The 18,656-nt window shown below is 40.7% G+C and overlaps 1 protein-coding gene across 2 annotated transcripts in view; it reads left to right on the plus strand.

The window, feature by feature from the left end:
* DPH2 (diphthamide biosynthesis 2) overlaps nt 1-18,656 on the plus strand; it is a 570,647-nt gene that overhangs the window by 35,032 nt on the left and 516,959 nt on the right. The window contains exons 2-3 of one of the 2 annotated variants that reach the window (XM_044085365.1): nt 3,766-3,935; nt 14,742-14,854. In XM_044085365.1, the coding sequence (XP_043941300.1) occupies nt 3,783-3,935; nt 14,742-14,854 (266 nt within the window). In that variant the 5' untranslated portion in view covers nt 3,766-3,782. Of the gene's footprint in view, nt 1-3,765; nt 3,936-14,741; nt 14,855-18,656 lie in introns of those variants that run through there. The other variant, XM_044085366.1, reaches the window with a different exon arrangement.

Raw genomic sequence — 18,656 nt, forward strand, 5'->3', positions numbered from 1 at the left:
GTGTGTGTGTGTGTGTGTGCACGCTTGTGTACAGTTGATATAAAAAGTGTACACACCCCTGTAAAAATGCCAGGTTTCTGATATTAAAAAAAAAGACCACAGTAAATCATTTCAAAACTTTTTGCACCTTTAATGTGACCTATAACCTGTACAATTCAATTGAAAAACAAATGAAGCTGTTAGGGGGAAAAATATAAAAAATAAAGAACGTACAATAAGCTGGTTCTACAAGTGTGCACACCATTAAACTAATACTTTGTTGAAGTACCTTTTAATTTAATTACCGCATTCAGCCTTCTTGGGTACACACCTGTCATCAATTAGAGACTGTGATTAACCCCAAATAAAGTTCAGCTGTCCTAGTAGGCTTTTCCTGACATTTACTCAGTTGCCTACTACAACAAAAGCCATGGTGTGCAGAGAGCTTACAAAGCATCAAAGGGATCGCATTGTTGAAAGGTATCAGTCAGGAGAAGGGTACAAAAAATTTTCACAGCATTTGATATATCCTGGAACACAGTGAAGACAGTCATCAAAAAGTGGAGAAAATATGGGACAACAGTGATGTTGCAAAGAACTGGACGTCCCTCCAAAATTGATGAAAAGAAAGATGAAAACTGGTCAAGGAGGCTTCTAAGAGACCTACAGCAACACTGAAGGAGCTGCAGGAATTTCTGATAAGTATTGGTTGTGTGCTACATGTGACAACAATCTCTCGTATTCTCCATATGTCTGGGCTATGGGGTAGGGTTGCAAGATGGAAGCCTTTTCTTACACACACAAACATCCAGGCCCAGCTAAAATTTGCAAAACAATACATAGTCTCCCAAAAGCATGTGAGAAAATGTGTTATGGTCTGAGACCAACGTTGAACTTTGTAGCCACAATTCCAAAAGGTACACTTGGCGCAAAAAAGAACACCATCCCTACTGGTGAAGCAAGGTGGTGACAGTATCCTGCTTTGGGGTTGCTTTTCTTCAGCTGGAACTGGGGCTTTAGTCAGGGTGGAGGGCATTATGAACAGTTCCAAATACCAGTCACTTTTGGCCCAAAACCTTCAGGCATCTGCTAGAAAGCTGAAAATGAAACGGAATTTCACCTTTCAACATAACAATGACCCCACGCATACATCCAAATCAACAAAAGAATGTCTTCACCAGAAGAAAATTATTGGAATAGCCCAGACCTAAATCTGTAGGGTGACCTGAAGAGGGTTGTGCACAAGAGATGCCCTCGCAATCCGATCTGGAGCACTTTTGCAAGGAAGGGTGGGCAAATATTGCCAAGTCAAGATGTGCCATGCTGATAGGCTCTTACCCAAGAAGGCTGAATGTTGTAATTAAATCAAAAGGTGCTTCAGCAAAGTATTGGTTTAAGCGTGTGCACACTTATAGAACCAGCTTATTGTACATTCTTTCTTTTTTATATTTTTCCCCCTAACAGCTTTGATTGTTTTTCAATTGAATTGTACAGGTTATAGGTCCTATTAAAGGTGGGAAAAGTTTTGAAATGATTTATAGTGGTCTCTTTTATATCGCAGAAACCTGGCATTTACAGGGGTGTGTACACTTTTTACATCCACTGTATATACATTGTGTGTCTCTGTGTGTGTCTCTGTGTCTCTGTGTCTCTGTGTGTGTGTCTCTGTGTCTCTGTGTGTCTCTGTGTGTGTGTCTCTGTGTCTCTGTGTCTCTGTGTCTCTGTGTCTCTGTGTCTCTGTGTCTCTGTGTCTCTGTGTCTCTGTGTCTCTGTGTCTCTGTGTCTCTGTGTGTGTGTCTCTGTGTGTGTGTCTCTGTGTGTGTGTGTCTCTGTCTCTGTGTGTGTGTGTGTGTGTGTGTGTCTCTGTGTCTCTGTGTGTGTCTCTGTGTCTCTGTGTGTGTCTCTGTGTCTCTGTGTCTCTGTGTGTGTCTCTGTGTCTCTGTGTGTGTGTCTCTGTGTCTCTGTGTGTGTGTCTCTGTGTGTGTGTGTCTCTGTGTGTGTCTGTGTCTCTGTGTCTGTGTGTGTGTGTCTCTGTGTGTGTCTGTGTCTCTGTGTCTGTGTGTGTGTGTCTCTGTGTCTCTGTGTGTGTCTGTGTCTCTGTGTGTGTGTCTGTGTGTGTGTGTCTCTGTCTCTGTGTGTGTCTGTGTGTGTGTGTGTGTGTCTCTGTGTGTGTGTGTGTCTCTGTGTCTCTGTGTCTCTGTGTGTGTGTGTGTCTCTGTGTCTCTGTGTGTGTGTGTGTGTGTGTGTGTCTCTGTGTCTCTGTGTGTGTGTGTGTGTGTGTGTGTGTCTCTGTGTCTCTGTGTGTGTGTGTGTGTGTGTGTGTCTCTGTGTCTCTGTGTGTGTGTGTCTCTGTGTGTGTGTGTGTCCTGTGAAAGTCCAAGTATCAGCTCTGTGTTGGACATGGTCAGAATTTAATATCACTGTAAGATGCCTGAACACGATGGTCATACATAATGCAGTTAATGACCATTGTCCACTGATGTTAGACTTAAGGTGTACCTTGTTCTCCTTGATAAAGGAACCTTTCTTGAGTGTAAGGAATCTTCTTCTTTTACTGGAACTTGACATCATGGACTGGTAACCATTATGCAGTGAATTAAATACAGTGGTTGTCCTCTGCTGTTTGCCTCATGATACTGCAGCTGCTTTTCAAGACAAAAGAAACAATTGTACATGGCTCACATTAGTCCATGCACTGTATGTAAAGAGAACAGCCATGGGCAGATTGGAAATAGAATGTAGATGACCTGAATAGCTTTCATAATTACCAATTATTCAAACTACAGTGTAGGATAACCACTAGCACATTAAAGTTGGTTTTTATTAGGAAAATATAATCCCTACTAACAAGCCATCTTGAGTTATTTTCGAGGCTCATTTAAGGATCTTACTGGTTACTTGTTGAAGAATGCATACAGCCGTGCCAAAAACTCCTTAAATATAGAATTTGGGACTGCAGTTTCTACTACTAATCCAGGCAGGACCTAATGCAGTTGACACAAACCTGCCTCCCATTTCAGTCCTTTGCATCTTGTCTGTTATCTACCCTGATTGTTTCACTTTTAAAGTGTCTGATTTCCTCAGTTTGGGAAACTATGTGTTTCCCCAACACACATGTATGCATAACCATGCCTTCATTAGAACGGCAGGCTTGTTACTGCTAAACTGTTTGCTCATATTTTCAGCTTTTTTCTCACTGCTGTAATCATACCACCAGCTTTCAAATGTGCCATCATCCTTACCCTCCCCGGGGTCTCTTCTACAGAGGCTCCATTTCTAATAGAAGATGGGTCAGACTGTTCTAAGGTACTTTGAAGACAATGAGTCTGTAAATGCACTAACCATATCAGGTGATCTGTGAGATGGCACACTGCACTGAGTGCTTATTACTCTTCTGAAATATTCCTCCTTTTGGATTTCATTTCCGCCTGTCATCCGTGATTTTTTTTTTTGAGCATGAGATGTATAATATGGGCATGTTTATGCCTTTCTGGTTGTTCTGCCTCACTGCTTTGAGGAAGAACTGGAGATTGATGTACCATTTGCTGCTTCAAGGCAGGTGTGTACACACTACAAGTCCAGAATTGCACTTTGGCAAAGATGTCAGAAGAGTAAATCCCAACCCAATGCAGAAGATCTTCTCACCAATAACTGATGTAATAACTACATATATGTTCGATTTTTCCTTTTAATTGTGTCTGTTAGAGCAATAATTGAAGAGGTTAGAAAAAAATATATATATATATATTTATTTATTTATATATATATATTGTGTTTTTGTCACAGGTAGCTACATTGCAACTATGGCAGTTGTGTTCAGCAGTAATGGCGCCCAGATAATAGAACAACTGTTGGCTGCTTCAGAAACAGTGACCCAGACGAGGCCTGATGAGCTAGACCGAGAATATGAGATTGAAGAGACCTGCAACTTTATTACAAGGAATCAATTCAAAAAGGTGTGTACATTGTGTTGAGCCTTGCTTCTTCTGCTTTTATTTTATAATGTAAAGATGGAACATCCCTCTCCTTCATTCTTTGTAAAATGCTTTTAAAACCTGCTGCCCACCAATTTCTGTGACCATCTTCATCTGCTGAGCTTTCGAATGGCACACTGAGACGGATTCTAGTTGTGCAGCTTTGAGTACATTTTTTAATTAAGAAAATTCTGATGTGGGTATGAACTTGTATTTTGATTATGACATTTGGCACAGTGTATTTAGGTGTACAGTAGTGTTGGAGATATGTTACAGCACCACTCTACATGCACCCTTGCCCCCTCCTCAGACTACTGCTGGAGGCCAGGGAACATTACTTCACTTTAAGTAGAGATTGATCGACTTGCTGCATTTTGTCTTCTTAATGAAGATCAGCTACTTTGTGTAGCGCAAGCGTGCTAGATAAAGTTCTAGTCATTTCTTGGTCGTCTTGCTTGTCCAGCACCATGTTTTCCTTATGTAGTCATAGTGGGCACTAGTAGAGATTCTTAGCAAGAATCCCTGCTAGTGTCTAATTATACAGAAAATATTCAACATTTGGCACTGTATCAGATGTACCACATCATTAATGAATGACATATAAGTTTAAAGTTGGACTAGAATAATTACTTGATGTAGGGTGCAGCTCAAGTACGGGTAGTAGACCTTAAATACATTTTGAGTTCTATTTTGAGGTTGACAAGCTACCACAGAATTGTTAATTGAGATTCAGGTTCTGTACAGTCATATAGTGGGGTAACTGTGTGATTAAGTGACTGTGGTGGCTTTAGTTTCATGGTTGGCGTAATGGCTAAGGTCATAGTCTCAGATCTGTATGGAGTTTGCATGCTCCCCCAATGTCTGTATGGAGTTCCTCCTACTTCACAAAAAATGTTTGGTATGTCCACCTCAGGGATTGAAGGGACTGGGTTCAAATCCAACCTTCCGGATTCCCAACTGAACTTTAGGGGTATGCCAAAAGAGTTAACCCAGAATTGAATGGAGTTGTGGGCACTAACACAAACTCTAGCTGGTGCCTATTGAGGAAAGATTTGTGTTGACCAAGTACTTGGCATCAAGTGGTTGTGCTTAGTATCTCCTTGATAGACATCAGTCTACATGTCAGGTAAGGCGTAGCTACTCAGTAGTGTAAAAAAATGACTCTAGATGAATTGCTTGCATCAACTAATGGTGACAAGTATAGATAAGTGGCATTTGCTAGTGCTAAGTGGGTTGAGGAGCAAGACTACTTAATCCTACACCTGGAGCTCATACTAACAGTAGGAGAGGTTTAAGTGGCCCCTGACTGGCCAGTTTGCACAATAAAACCCATCAGCCCTGGCTCAAATGTCTCCTGGCCGACTGGTGTCTAATTAGCCAGTGTGGGTTACCTGGGTTGCTCTGCTGAGTGAAAGCTGGATATAGAACCAGTTAACCTACCAAAAATGAAGGATTGCAAAACTGAATATAAGTTAACTGACAGGATCCAACGTAGAAGTGGACAACATGATGGTAAGAATGAGACTGGATATCTTGTGTATCCTGGAAATAAGATGGAGTGGTAGTACATCAAAACCACTTGGCTTGGTATCCACGGTTTGCTACTCAGGGGAGGACAGGCTAAAAATGGTGTGGGAACTTTAGTGAGAGAATGGCAGGTGTCCTCACAATTTGCGGCAGACTCGTGGCAGTCTAACTCTAGAGCAAAGAGAGGGCTGTCTTCATAATCTGTCTATGCCTTGCAGCAGGGGTGTGAGTGTGAGAAAGTGTATTCAGGTAACCAGATGCAGGCCCAATGATTTGTGTTGTTTAAGACCTGGAAGTTGACTAGAGTGAAAGCACAAAAGTTCAAGATATATTTGGGGTTTTAGTTTCTCAGGAAAAAGAGGAACTAGGCAGAGTTGAAGAATGACAGTGTCTCAAAACAGCATGCATGATGAATATAGAACAGCTGTGTGGCAAATCCAGGTATGGAAATGAGGTACACAAGGAAAGCCAATGGTGGAATGCCGAAGTCCAGAAAAGTATATAAAAAAAAAAAAGAGTGCAGGAAGAAGAAGTTGGAGATGGAAAAGATGGACCAGACAGAGTATGGGCTAATTTAACAAAGAGGCTAAGAGAACAGTTGCAGTGATCAATGAGGCTTTAGAGAAATATACCTTCTTCTGGAAAGTAACTCAGCAGATGGCACAAGTAAACTTTGTTTGTCTTGCAACACTGATAAATAAGATAGTTGTCCGACACCATTCATAAGGGATGCCGGCAGCAGTCTGTTCACCAGTCCATATGACATCAAAAGGCAAATGGAAGCTGTACTTCCAGCAGTAAATGAACAAAACCTCACATTAGCTGTATTGCCCCGTGCATGGCATGTGAGGAAAGTGGAGGAACCCACTCTAGAAGTAAGAATAGCACTGATGAAAATGATGTCTAGGAAAGAAGCATGCCCAGATCAAGTCCCAGCAGATATAGGGATCTTGTGTGAGGTTAGGGGGAAATGATTCCTGAGGGTAGTCTTTGTGGCATGGGGACAAAAGTGTATTCCAAATGACTGGTGAATAAGCATTCTGGTGCTAATGTACAAGAAAAAGGGAACATTCATGTCGTGTAATCAGTTGGATACCTCTGCACTGCCCATAGTTGTGAAAGTGATGAAAAGGATGATTGATTAAATAAGCAAGGCAGCAGGAGAAAGCAAGATGCAAGGAGAGCAGTTCATATACAGCTCAGTTTACAGTACAACTGACCCAATGTTTGCAGGTAGACGGGTAGTGGAGAAGAAGCTGGATATTAGGAAAGCGACCAACTTGGACATTCCTATAATCTGAGAAAGCATATCTCATGATCCCAAAAAAGCAGTCCTGGAAGTCCCAGAATCATTGGCAGAATTATTGTAAACCGATAGCAAGGAGATGGTGACATGAATATGAACAGTGTTTTGACTCCCAGGGGATTCCTATTGGGAGTTGGTGTGCATCAGAGTTCAGGCCTAAACCCATTGCTGTTCCTACTGGTGATGGACTACACTAGCAAACAAGTCAGAGGGGACAGAGTAAAGAAGCTGTTGTACACAGATGAATGTGGCACTACATTTTAACCTCAACAAGAAGGTGACTGGAATGCAAAATTTAAGGCACACTGGATGAAAGGGAGTACATGGAAGACATTTGCCATAGCAGCAAATGGGAACATTGGAAGAAGCTGAAAATATGATACAGAAGGGAAAGCAATGAAACCGAGAAGGATGGTTGAGGAGAAGGGAAGTCTGAATGAGAAAGTCCAAGTTTGAATCGGAGATGGTGCAGCAAACGGACACCGATTGTCAAGGGAAGTGTGTGACAGAAGGATGCAAAAGAAGATGAAAAATAAGAGCTACAAAATAGTAGTGTATTCAGAATTGTGGCCAGTGAAAACAGAGCAGTCGAGGAAGCTAGAGATGTTGGGAGTGCCTGGCATGGGTGGTAGTATGCACACTGTGGGAAAGGAGAAGAAATGTGGATTTCAGATCAGAAGCTAGAGCAGGATTAATTGCAATGAATGTCAAGGCGAAATAGATTTATAGTGGTTTTGGGATATGTGCAGGTGATTTGATGAACTGAGGTTCATGGGTTCTTAGGATAGTACTAGGCTAATTGTCCTTGCGGGCCATTTTAAGCCTAGCCAATTACCCCATGTGAGAATCGAACCCTGTACCTTGTGTCTGCGAGAGAGATATAAAGGACGCAACAGGAAAGAAGGGAGCCTATCCAAGAAATTGATGGATTGCATTAGAGAGGAGTTGTGGTAGTTCGGTATGTCAAGGTAGGAAAATGACACATAATTTAGAGAGGTGATGGCAACTGTTGATGCAACTCCCCTGACCTCATATAAGCAAAATGGAGGGAAAGGGGGTAGATGATGTTGACTGCTTTAGTGAAAACGTAATAGGTTCATAGGTTCTTACTAAGCTTATGATCAAAAGGAAACCATCAAGGAGCTCTGCCACATCACTGAATGCTTGTAGGAGGATAGCCGTGTCCCCATTAAGTAAACTTCCACCACATATCCCTGGTGAAACTTTGCAATTGCTCATCCAGTCATGCATACTGATTTTAAAGGCTGCTCATGAAATCCTCTGAAGGCTAAGGGCAGCCTATTCTGGAAATGGGGTATATCTTGGGTTAGGAAACTGTCATACCATCTGATGGAGTTCAGAACTCCAGGTTGTTCATAGTATGGAATAACAGACAGTAGTCTGACACTGAGTAGGTGAACAGAGCTTTTAGTCTGTCAGGTAGCTAAAGGTACTGACATCCGAGTTCTTTTTTGTGAGAAAACATTGAGGTCTGTTCAGGTGCTTGGCAAGGTACATGCCAAAGAATGTGTTGTATTCAGAGAGGGGCCTAGTAAGGGATGAATAAAGAGGGACTAACTTCTTTGGGCCTTTTTTAAAACTTAATTCTTTGGAATTTGAGGAAATGCTGTTACTGATAAGCTGTGCACAGTAGAAAGATTTTCTAGCCACCATAGAGACACGGTAGTTGGAGTAGAGTCTGTTATCGGCATACGTACCCTGTTCCTTGATTGTATCCAAATTAGCTGGAATATTATCTGTATAGTAAGCAGTAGTGATGGTAGATTTACCAAAGGAAGCTATATGCTGCATTTCTTTGATGTTGGGGGTAAGCCCATGATTGCCTCCAGTTTGCAATCCTCAGCAAATTGGGTTAGCCATAGTCTCCTGGTATTGGCTGTTATTTAAAAAACAAAAACTGTATATGCAAAAGTAAAGCATACCCAGGACAGACTCTTTGGGAAACCATTAGTTGCAGTTCTTTTTGTCTACAGCAAATATCCCTGACCTTAATGGTATGTGTTTTGTCAGAGAGCCATTTACCTGTCTTGCAAATTTTGTATATGTTTTTGTTGAGTTGGGTAGAGTTTGTCAGCATGGAGGATAGTACCAAAGACTTTGGCAAGGTCTGTACAAGTAGTGTGGACTGTATGCCCTGTATCTGTGGCCTCTGTAGCCTTATGAAAGAACTCAACTGGGTTGAGCAACCATGTCTACCGTGTGCAATGCAGAACTGCTGTGTATCCAGGGATATAAGGTCGCCTATATCATTGATTATTAGTTAATCTAGAATACTTTCCAAAACCTTGCAAATAATTTTAGTGAGATTTATAGGCCTGTAATTTTCAGGGTGAATAGAGGGATCAGTTTTATGCAAGTGGACCACAGCTGCCATTCTCAACTCCTTGAGTACATAACCAGTGGAGAGAATATGGTTAAAGTGTTGGCAGAGGGGTTTTGCTTAGTGTGACTTTATCCCCTGGATGCCTAATGAGAAATTATTGTTTGGACTCCTGGAAATGGTGTTATTAATTCTGGGAAATAACAAAAAGATCTGGTCCATATTGATCTCAGGAGTGGGTAGGGGAATGGCAGGGTAGAATGATTTAAGTCGGTTGAAAATTTATCCACAAGAATATTAGCAATGTCCTTGGTTTATGAAGGAAGTACCATCAGAGAGGTGTATTATACAATTGTAGGTCACTTCTAAGCTTTTTTATATAGCTGAACATTGATTTATGGTCATCTTTCGAATTAATTGCAATCCTAAGTTTATAACTGGCCTTGTTTTAAGAGTCTTGCCAGTTTTAAATCTCGAGGGGTTTTTTTTTTTTTTTGTGTGTAGTGGTTTCTTATGGGTTTAGTTCTAAACTCACGGTTATGCTTACATCGGTTTGTTACAGAAAGTGAGCACAGTCTCTGTTACAAGCTTTGTTGGTGAGCTTTACCAATTGTGATTGTCAATATGATCAGTAAGTAATTGGTTTTATAGTGATCCCTGAACATAGAGGAATTATTAGGAGCCGCAAAGCAGCTCTTCATAGAGCAGATCACAGTGCGGATGTTAGCTATGACTATGGAGGGCATAAGAAAATGTGAGGATGAGATCATCAAGATTTAACACCTCTCAACAGTAGGGGTCAATTTGGTTGTCTTTAGTGTTTACAAATTCAGAAGTCTCCTAGCATATTTATTATTGGCTGTAACAGTTTCCAGTTTTTTGCTGTAGTTCAAGTCATAAGACTGATTACTGCTGAGGTGATTCATTCAAGGCCATCACCAACATTTGCTGTAAATGTGAGAGGAATGTGAAGTGGCCGAAATGTCTGACTTCTCGGGTGATTTGTTCTGGTACACTGTGCATGTCATCATCTTCTTGCGGTTGTTCCCATTAGGGTTGCCACAGCGGATCATATGTTTTCATTTCTTCCTGTCCTCTGTATCTTGCTCTGTCACACCAACCACCTGCATGTCCTCTCTCATCACATCCATAAACCTTATCTTAGGCCTTCCTCTTTTCCTGTTACCTGGTAGCTTCATCCTTAGCATTTTTTTACCAATATACTCTGCATCCCTCCTCAGCACATGTCCAAACCAACGTAATCTTGCCTCTCTGGCTTTGTCTCCCAAACCTTCCAATCTGAGCTGACCCTGTAATATACTTATTCCTAATCCTGTCCATCCTCGTCACACCCCGTGCAAATCTTAACATCCTTAACTCTGCCACATCCAGCTGTAACTCCTGCCTTTTTTGTCATTGCCACTGTCTCCAACCCATATAACATAGCTGGTCTCTCTATGTGAATTACTGATTTACTGTATAGAACACAAGATGAAACTTGTTTTTGTAGTTTAGGTATTTGGTAATCATAACATCTTAGTCAAGAGCACTGGTGATGATGTGTGTCTTAGCAGTGTTTCCGGTGCCTATATTTTTGAGAACTGGAAAAGCGAACATTGAGCTTCTGCTTGAACTAAATAAATTTGAAATTTTCTTCTTTCCTGAATTGCAGAACTTGCCTAGTACACTGCTTCTAGTCTAGCAAATTATAGATAACCATCTGTAGAGTTTACTTCAGCGTAGTTAGATTAGTGTTTTGTTGTTTTGTTATGTAATTGTTCTTGTCCTATACTTTTAATTAGAATAAATAGTTGATATTCCTATATTGTAGCTTAATTTGATTCACTTGCTTGTGTGTTCATACTGATTTTTCTTGTGGTGGCGTATATAACTGATAAAAGATTACCATGGTCTGAATACTAAATAACATATAAGCAAAGCTGATGACCAGGAAATGCTGACTGTAACAAGGGAACATAAGCTAAAACATTGTTAAAAGGAAAGCAAACCCCACTGCGTCCCTTATCGCTGTCTGTTTAAATATGCTATTTTTTGAGATTGCTCACCGTTGGGGTAAGCGGAAACATCCTGCATTCTCAAAACAGCTAAACCATACCATTTGACTAAATACATTTGCTGGATCCTGTTCTAAGGATAGTCAAATTAATCTCGTATATCCCACGTTACATAATTATGTTTATTGCAAACTACTGCTGGAGGAGGGTGTGTTTAACATACTGAAGGTAGGCCTAAGCGAGCCCTGTTGTAGAATGGAGCTCAAAAGCGACTGCAGTACAGAGAGGATGGCTAGAGCAGGGGCATGTATATTTGAGGTCCAAGGACAGGATGATTGTAGTAGCCATACCTCATTACTCTTGTAGCAGACATCAATAAGTAGAAGGAGATTAGACATCAATAAGTAGAAGGAGATTAGGACTGTAAGATACCAAGCAGAAGTATCTTACTTCTGGAGGCTCACTGGTCACTTCCAGGCTCACTTGTACAGCTGTTTCAGGGAAGCACCATCATTACAATATTGTGAGGGGCACTGCTGACCCCAACCCAAAGGGATTAAACACCTGGGTAACCAAAAACGATGACCTATGCAACAATAGCGATGCACAGATCATAAGTTTTCCCTGGTGTGCATGGCAAATACCACAAAGCAAAAGACAGCACAAGATGAGCGGACCAAAACAAATGTGTTCATTCATCACGGTGCATTAGACTGTTTTTACCCTAAACAAGAGTTTTGTGGTTTATAAAAAAAGCCACCATTCTTCCCAATGCTTCGCTAATAATACAAAAGTCTTAAAGTGATGTAGATTGCTTAAGAAATATTAGATACATTAAGCAGCAAAGAAGTAGCTTCAGTTGCTAGGAAGGGAAGGTCAAAGAAAATAGACTATGGTGGTTTCAGGCACATATGCATGAAAACAGATTATTTGGTGAAGAAGAATTGGGAGTAGCAAGAAGGCAGTAGAAAACGAGGACATCCAGCAAACAGGTGGATTTCTTGAGAGACCTTTAGCTGTCGGGCATGGCTGTTGAAGATGGTAGGTGAATGATACTAAACTGAGAGAAAAGGCAACAATGGATGAGACACCCCTACTCTACGTAGAAAAAGTGTGCAGGGGGATGGTGATGATTATGATGATTAACCAGTGAAAAAGTTCATAGATGTCCATTATTCCAAACATATTGCAATGTTTTATCAGAAATGTAATGTGAATAATATAGAGGATTTGAAAAGTTCTAAGGATGTGACTTTATTTACTAAATACTGGAATGGTGGTTTTCTTTATAACTGACAAAGCTGTTGTATAGGGCAAAACTGGTCTGATGCAGCTTGATAAATTAATGTAGTCATTTGTTTTCTTCCCTCACTTTTTTGCTCTCTTTTGCTTTGTGGTTGGATAACTGTAAGGAGTGCTTGATTTGGGGGGGGGGGGGTGCTCACCTACCCACACTGCCACCACTTTTTATAATTCTTGTATTATGACCATTATGTCTTCATGATAGAATGTGCTTCCAAACTCCATGTGGTGAACAGTTCTTCACTCTCCCAAATTAATTATGACTGTCAAAAACAGATACTATATCTACACCAGTTTCCCTGTGGGCCCTTTCACACACAAACTATCTTGCATCAGATTGTAGCCTACAGACCATGTTAGAATAATCTGTGTTCAGTTTCTGCTTTCCTATACAGTATGTCATGTCCTTGTTTTTTTTACTCTTGTAGCATCATAGCAGTAATTCTGCTTTGTATACAACTCCTGGCCACATCTCAAACTGCTCCTTCACACTGCAGCACTCACAGTATCATTCCATTATCTGAAAGGTACTTGACTTCTCTTCTGTACTTAATGCATTTGAAGGTTAACTAACCAAAAGTGCCACTCTGTCCTACTCGGAACATTTAGTAACATTTCCAAAACATTGATGTGTGTGTATATGTAACTAATCAAAACATTTGTATGAAGCTCTGAATACTAGGAAATGTGTTAAATTCTTTAGAGCTTCTCCAGGATTTGTGCAGATGAGCATACCATAATTACTCTTGGTGCATTTGCTGAGCTTACATTTTTCCTCCCTTATTTTTTGGTCTCCTACAACTGACCATCATTGGAACCTGGTGCCTGTTCTCAATTGCCAAGTCTACCTGTCTGTCCTGCCCTCCCTCTGGACCAACTCCAGTAAGGATTGGGGCTGGAAAGGAGTCCAGCGCATCCTTGGTCCACATTCTATTGTTGCTGGGTGTATTTCTTTTGCATACTGTTGCCCCTCCTTGTGCCTCTCTAGTAGGAGCCAGTAGGTGGGACATGCAGTGGGTGGACCATGCCAATCCACTCCTCATTTTTGGAGTGAGCTGATGTTACTAAACTGCCCTACCCACCCTTTGAAAACACTCCGTGATAGTTTCCTCAGCCACTGCCTGGGGAATCTGACAGCTTTGTGTGCTGTGTGCAAACCATTCCCTCCTGTGCATGACCATTGTCTCTGCCAGCACCTAGGATGCCTGAAGCTGCTTATCAGACCTGGGTAGACTGGGACAGTGTAAGGGTTTTATTCCTCTACTCCACAGAACTAGCAGCAAACTAATTTTGAGTATTTTGCTTCATTATTCACAACTGGGGAGACTAAGGGACATGTCCACCTGTGATGAATAAAAGGAAGGTGGAATACCTGAAAGGTGTTACAGGATGCAATGACACTGGTTTTTAGGAAGACTTGGTAAAGGAGAGAAGTTAAGTATAGAGGGAAGGTGGTGTGACAAAGCCTACTGACCTGAAAACATTACAGAGATCCTGAGGGAAGGATGATGGATAGAAGAAATTGCTTCAGCAATGATCATGTACAGATTTTTTTCTTGCTTTGCTAACAGATGACATACTTCCTATAATTCTATAATGAGAAGAGTATTTGCATTGTAATGGAGTTGTTGCAGTTATCTAATGATTTGACAGTTCTGGCTTTGTAGAGACTCTGAATCAACCCTGTAATAGACAGTCAGTGAAGGACTGTCTGTCTTTGATTCTGGCAAAGACAGTGTGGGTTTATTTCTGTACTGAATGTATAGCACACTGAAAATGTAAATTCTGTTTAAAATAAACTACATGTGCAACCTGAGAGTCATCATATGAAGAAGCTGTGAATGTGGGAGCACAGCCTCTGACTTTATGGTACAGCTGTCCTAAAAAAAACTTTTGACAATTTTCTATTTTTTTTATATGTGTATACTGCATACCACTTCTTAAAATTTGTCAGTACTTTTGTTAGTGGACAGTTTGTTCCTGATCCATCAAAAGTCCGTGAAAGGAGAGTACAAGTCAATGGGCTTTGCTAAAATGTACATTTACCTGTTGATGTATCCTATTCTGTATTTTAAGTATTTATTTTCTTTTACTTAGCATGATGGTTTCCTGTAAGGAAACCTGATGCCACAAGCAGATGCCTGTGATTTAATTAATGGTGTGTGGGTGTTTTAAACCAAGCCTTGTTACATTTTCCATTTTTTTTTAGTAAGAAGAAAAAATGATGGAACAGGGAAGTGTAAGGTCACATGCACTTCATAATGCTGTTGGTCATGTGAACTGTCTTCTGCTTTTAGATTGCCCTTCAGTTCCCTGATGAGTTATTGGCAGATTCTGCAGCAGTAGCTTTTCGAGTAGAGCAGGCAACTGGATCCAAAACTTACATACTTGGTGACACATCGTATGGCAGGTGAGACCTGTAAATGGAAATTAAAAGAAAATGTATCACTTTTCATGTTATAACATCAGCTTCACTTGCACTACTTGCTTGGACTGTAGCCGTTTACTTAACTGGCATAACCTGTCTTGCTTCAGTCTCCTTTATGTTGGAAATTTGGGATGAAGAGCTTCTGCATTTACACTTGCATAGTTACGTTGGTAGTAACCGCTATAACAACACAGGTTATCCTTAAATACAGACCTTTTGTCTAAATATCCTTGATAGAGTTATTGCTGTGTTGTCTTTCGGCTTTTCCCGGTTAGGGGTCGCCACAGCAGAACTCCAGTCTGCTAATGATTGGCAGTAGATTTTTACTTGCCAAGTTGCCGGCCCTGACGCACAACCTTCAATGAAGGTACGCCCATTCACGCACATCTCCACACAGAAGCCGCTCTAGCTGAGAATCGAACAGGACAACGTCTTACTGTGAGGCGACAATGCTACTGCAGCACCACCACCGCAAATATCCTTGATAGAGTATGTACAAATAAATGACTGATCTTCCTGGAGTTCAGTTATTTACTTATAATTAAGAGAGAGAGAAGCTTCAAGACTTCTCCTTGGGGAGGAATAACTGTCCAGTATAGCCATTGTTTAGAAAGCAAGACTGTTTATACATTTCATACACTACCCATTTATGCTATGTTATATTTGCAATGTGGCTCCCTGTCTCAAGTGCGAGACTTGATACTGTGAGTGCCAGCACTTCAAAAAATAGTGCTTTAAAGAAACCAGAAAGTTGTTAAACTCACTGTAGTACCTTTTTTAAAACATTTTTGTGTAGGAGGCACCCTTGTGAGTTACTATGTATATACAAGTATACTTGCTGTCATACACATGTACTTCTATACATTTTATGTACATATTTTATTTTTATGCATGCATATTTACATGCTGCGTATATATGCTATATTAAATCCAAAATGTGTACCTCAGAGTAGGGGATTATGCAACAGCACTGCAGTCTTGGACTTGCTGTATGTCACCTTCCCCATTCACAATTTCACATCTGCTGCTGCATGGATTGCAGTTATTGTCCTGGAATTCCAAGAGACACCTGGGTAAATGTCGATCACAGTAAGCTAAGTTCAGAAATCCTTGCAGCCACTGTGTTAGTAAATGTTAGTAAGAGGGCTATGGGAAGGTGCTATGCATGCTTTTTCTGATGTAAGTGTCCTAACTGAGAATGGTTGGACATAAAAGATCAAAAACTTCAAGTGTTTTAGTTTTTAGTGAAAACAAATTCATACTTTGAAACCAAAGTGACTATGTACATGTACAAACACAGTTTCAGAAACACCCTTAATGTTGTACAGAACTATAGTAGTGATATCCATGGCTCTGCTTGTTTTTTACATTTTAGCAAGCTTACCATGAAAATCCATATATCCATCCATAACCCCTTTTTCTCATTTTTGTACATGGAGTTGGGGTGTCACTTCCGTAGTCTAGAGCCAAGGTTTACACAGCTGGATGACTAGCCCTGCTGCAGTAATTCTTCCACACCACACACTCCCATGTGCACTGATACCTACGGCCAGTTTAGAGTGTCCAGTGTACCTACTGCACATCTTTGGAATGTGTGAGGAAACCAGAGCACCCGGAGAAAATCTAAGCGAACACAGGGAAAGGCGTGCAGACTCTGTACCTAAGGCTCCCCAGCAGAGAATCGAACAGGGAACTCTTACTGTGAGGCGACAACACTGTCTTGCTGTGCCACTGTGCCACCCCAGATATCTTAAAATTAATCTTGGCATTGTGCAAGCAAAAATGCTGCTAGGAAACTACACTTAGCTTTCAGCCATAAAATTCTTCAGGAATTGAAGCAAATGGAAAGATTGTATATCATCATTTTGAAGGATTTAAAGGCAAAGAAATGGGCGAATGTCAGTTTCTATAGTTAGCAAAAAAAATTCAAGCTTCACGTTTGTATTCAGATATTCCAGATCAGTGTATTTTTGCAGAAACTTTTATCACGAATGCTTAAGTATATCATGGATTATGTAAAATTAGTCCTTTGGGTGAAAACCAAGAGTAAGAATTTACAAATTAAGCCTGTAACAAAATAAAATAACTTGTGACTATATACAGTTGTACATCTGTTTGTATTCTTAGCTCACTTTATGAAATAAAAAGCTAAAACTTGGAGCATAGATACTATATATCCATATACAAATCAGGAAGACAAGACATGTGGAATAGAGAAGTCCTAGAGAACTGTCCAGAATTTTCTTTGGGGTAAGACTCACTTGATGTACCATTTACTCCATAAGAGTTTTGAAGAGAGGGTTGAAGGTCACCAGTAGAATTATTACTGAATTTATATTTAGTTAGGGTGGGTAGGTACCAACCTTTCTATGCAACTGTTCATCTGTTTCTAAGTCAGAGGTGAATGCAGCACCGTCTCATTTGGATCTGTTTGACGGGATTGTTCAGAATTTTGCATAGGCCTTCTACAGGCTAAAGTAGGTTTGCCTTGAAGAGGTCTCTAAAGATGGCCTCATTTGTTGGTGGGGTGGTATCACTCAACCCATCAGAAGGTGGCTGATTTGTGTTCAGATTTCACCAAGATGAGGAAATGCAAGGTGGGGTGCAGACATATGCTAGGTTGGTAAGGACCAGGTCAAGTATATTGGACCCTGTAGTGGGTAATTTTGCAGTTTATTCTAGTGCATTTGTATTAATGAGGTCTAGGAAACACTGAACATAACTATTTTAGGTGTAGAAGTATGCAGATCAATACTTGGGTACATGAAGTCCCATTGTAAAAAGGTTTGAAATTTAATGCCTCATTGATGAAGTCATGTATGTGGTCTTTGGGTGTCATTATTGGAGATCTGTAGCTAGCATTCAAGTAGTAGCTGAATTTGTTAAGGGTGATTTTGATTTCCACTCCAAGTTAGGGATGTGGGTAATATGATGTGAAGTTAGGGTGGTTCTAACAAATATAGGTATTCCCTCGCAGCTTCCTGAGGGTCTGAAGGCATGATGGGTGCTAAACCCTGGTACAGAGGGAGTGCTGTAATTGCAGTGAAACCATTTGTCAGCAACTGTATAAATATGAATGTGTTAGAGAGGGAACTTCGGGTTCTAGCATCTTTCCATTTAGACTTGTAGTGCCACCTTTATGTCCAATTTTGAGTTTGAATTTCTGTGTAGAAATATTCAGTATGGGGACTCTGCCTAAAATGACACTACAGGGACAACGAAGGCTTTAACCAGTTTATGGAAGCCCAGAATAAGCCATTCTTGGTGAAACAGGATGACTTCTCTACCATATCATCCCAGGCTGACACATACTGGATCCCCTTAGAATGACACCAACTACTTAGCTGGTTTTTAAAATCGGTTGTCTTATTTCTGTACCTAGGCATCATTCTTGGTGAAGGCAAGCTACTTCTTGACCAGTGTCTTAATTGCCTCTAACGTGTATGCATAGTACGTTCCATCACGTCTCTCTGCATGTCCATCTGGGTAGAGCACCTCAGAATATATCATTCCCACATGAACTACCACTGTGTGGTAGTCATATTTGCGTGACTTAAGGGAATTTGAGGCCCTTGTAACATCAGAGATTCTGAAACTGGACAAATAGCTGGCAGTCGCCCTGCTTTTTTTTTTTTTTTTTTGTCCTGTCTAGTGAGTGCAGGGTTTGTATTCCTAACTGTAGAGTCACCTATGACGAAAACTCTTCCCTTTGAAAGCAGACTTAATGCTTTTTTTGGGTGAGTTTTGAGGATTTGCAGTATGTGCGAGTAGTGAAAAAGTAGGT

This window comes from Protopterus annectens, chromosome 10.part0 (assembly GCF_019279795.1).
Source record: "Protopterus annectens isolate FY-2018-M chromosome 10.part0, PAN1.0, whole genome shotgun sequence".
Taxonomy (NCBI): Eukaryota; Metazoa; Chordata; order Ceratodontiformes; family Protopteridae; genus Protopterus; species Protopterus annectens.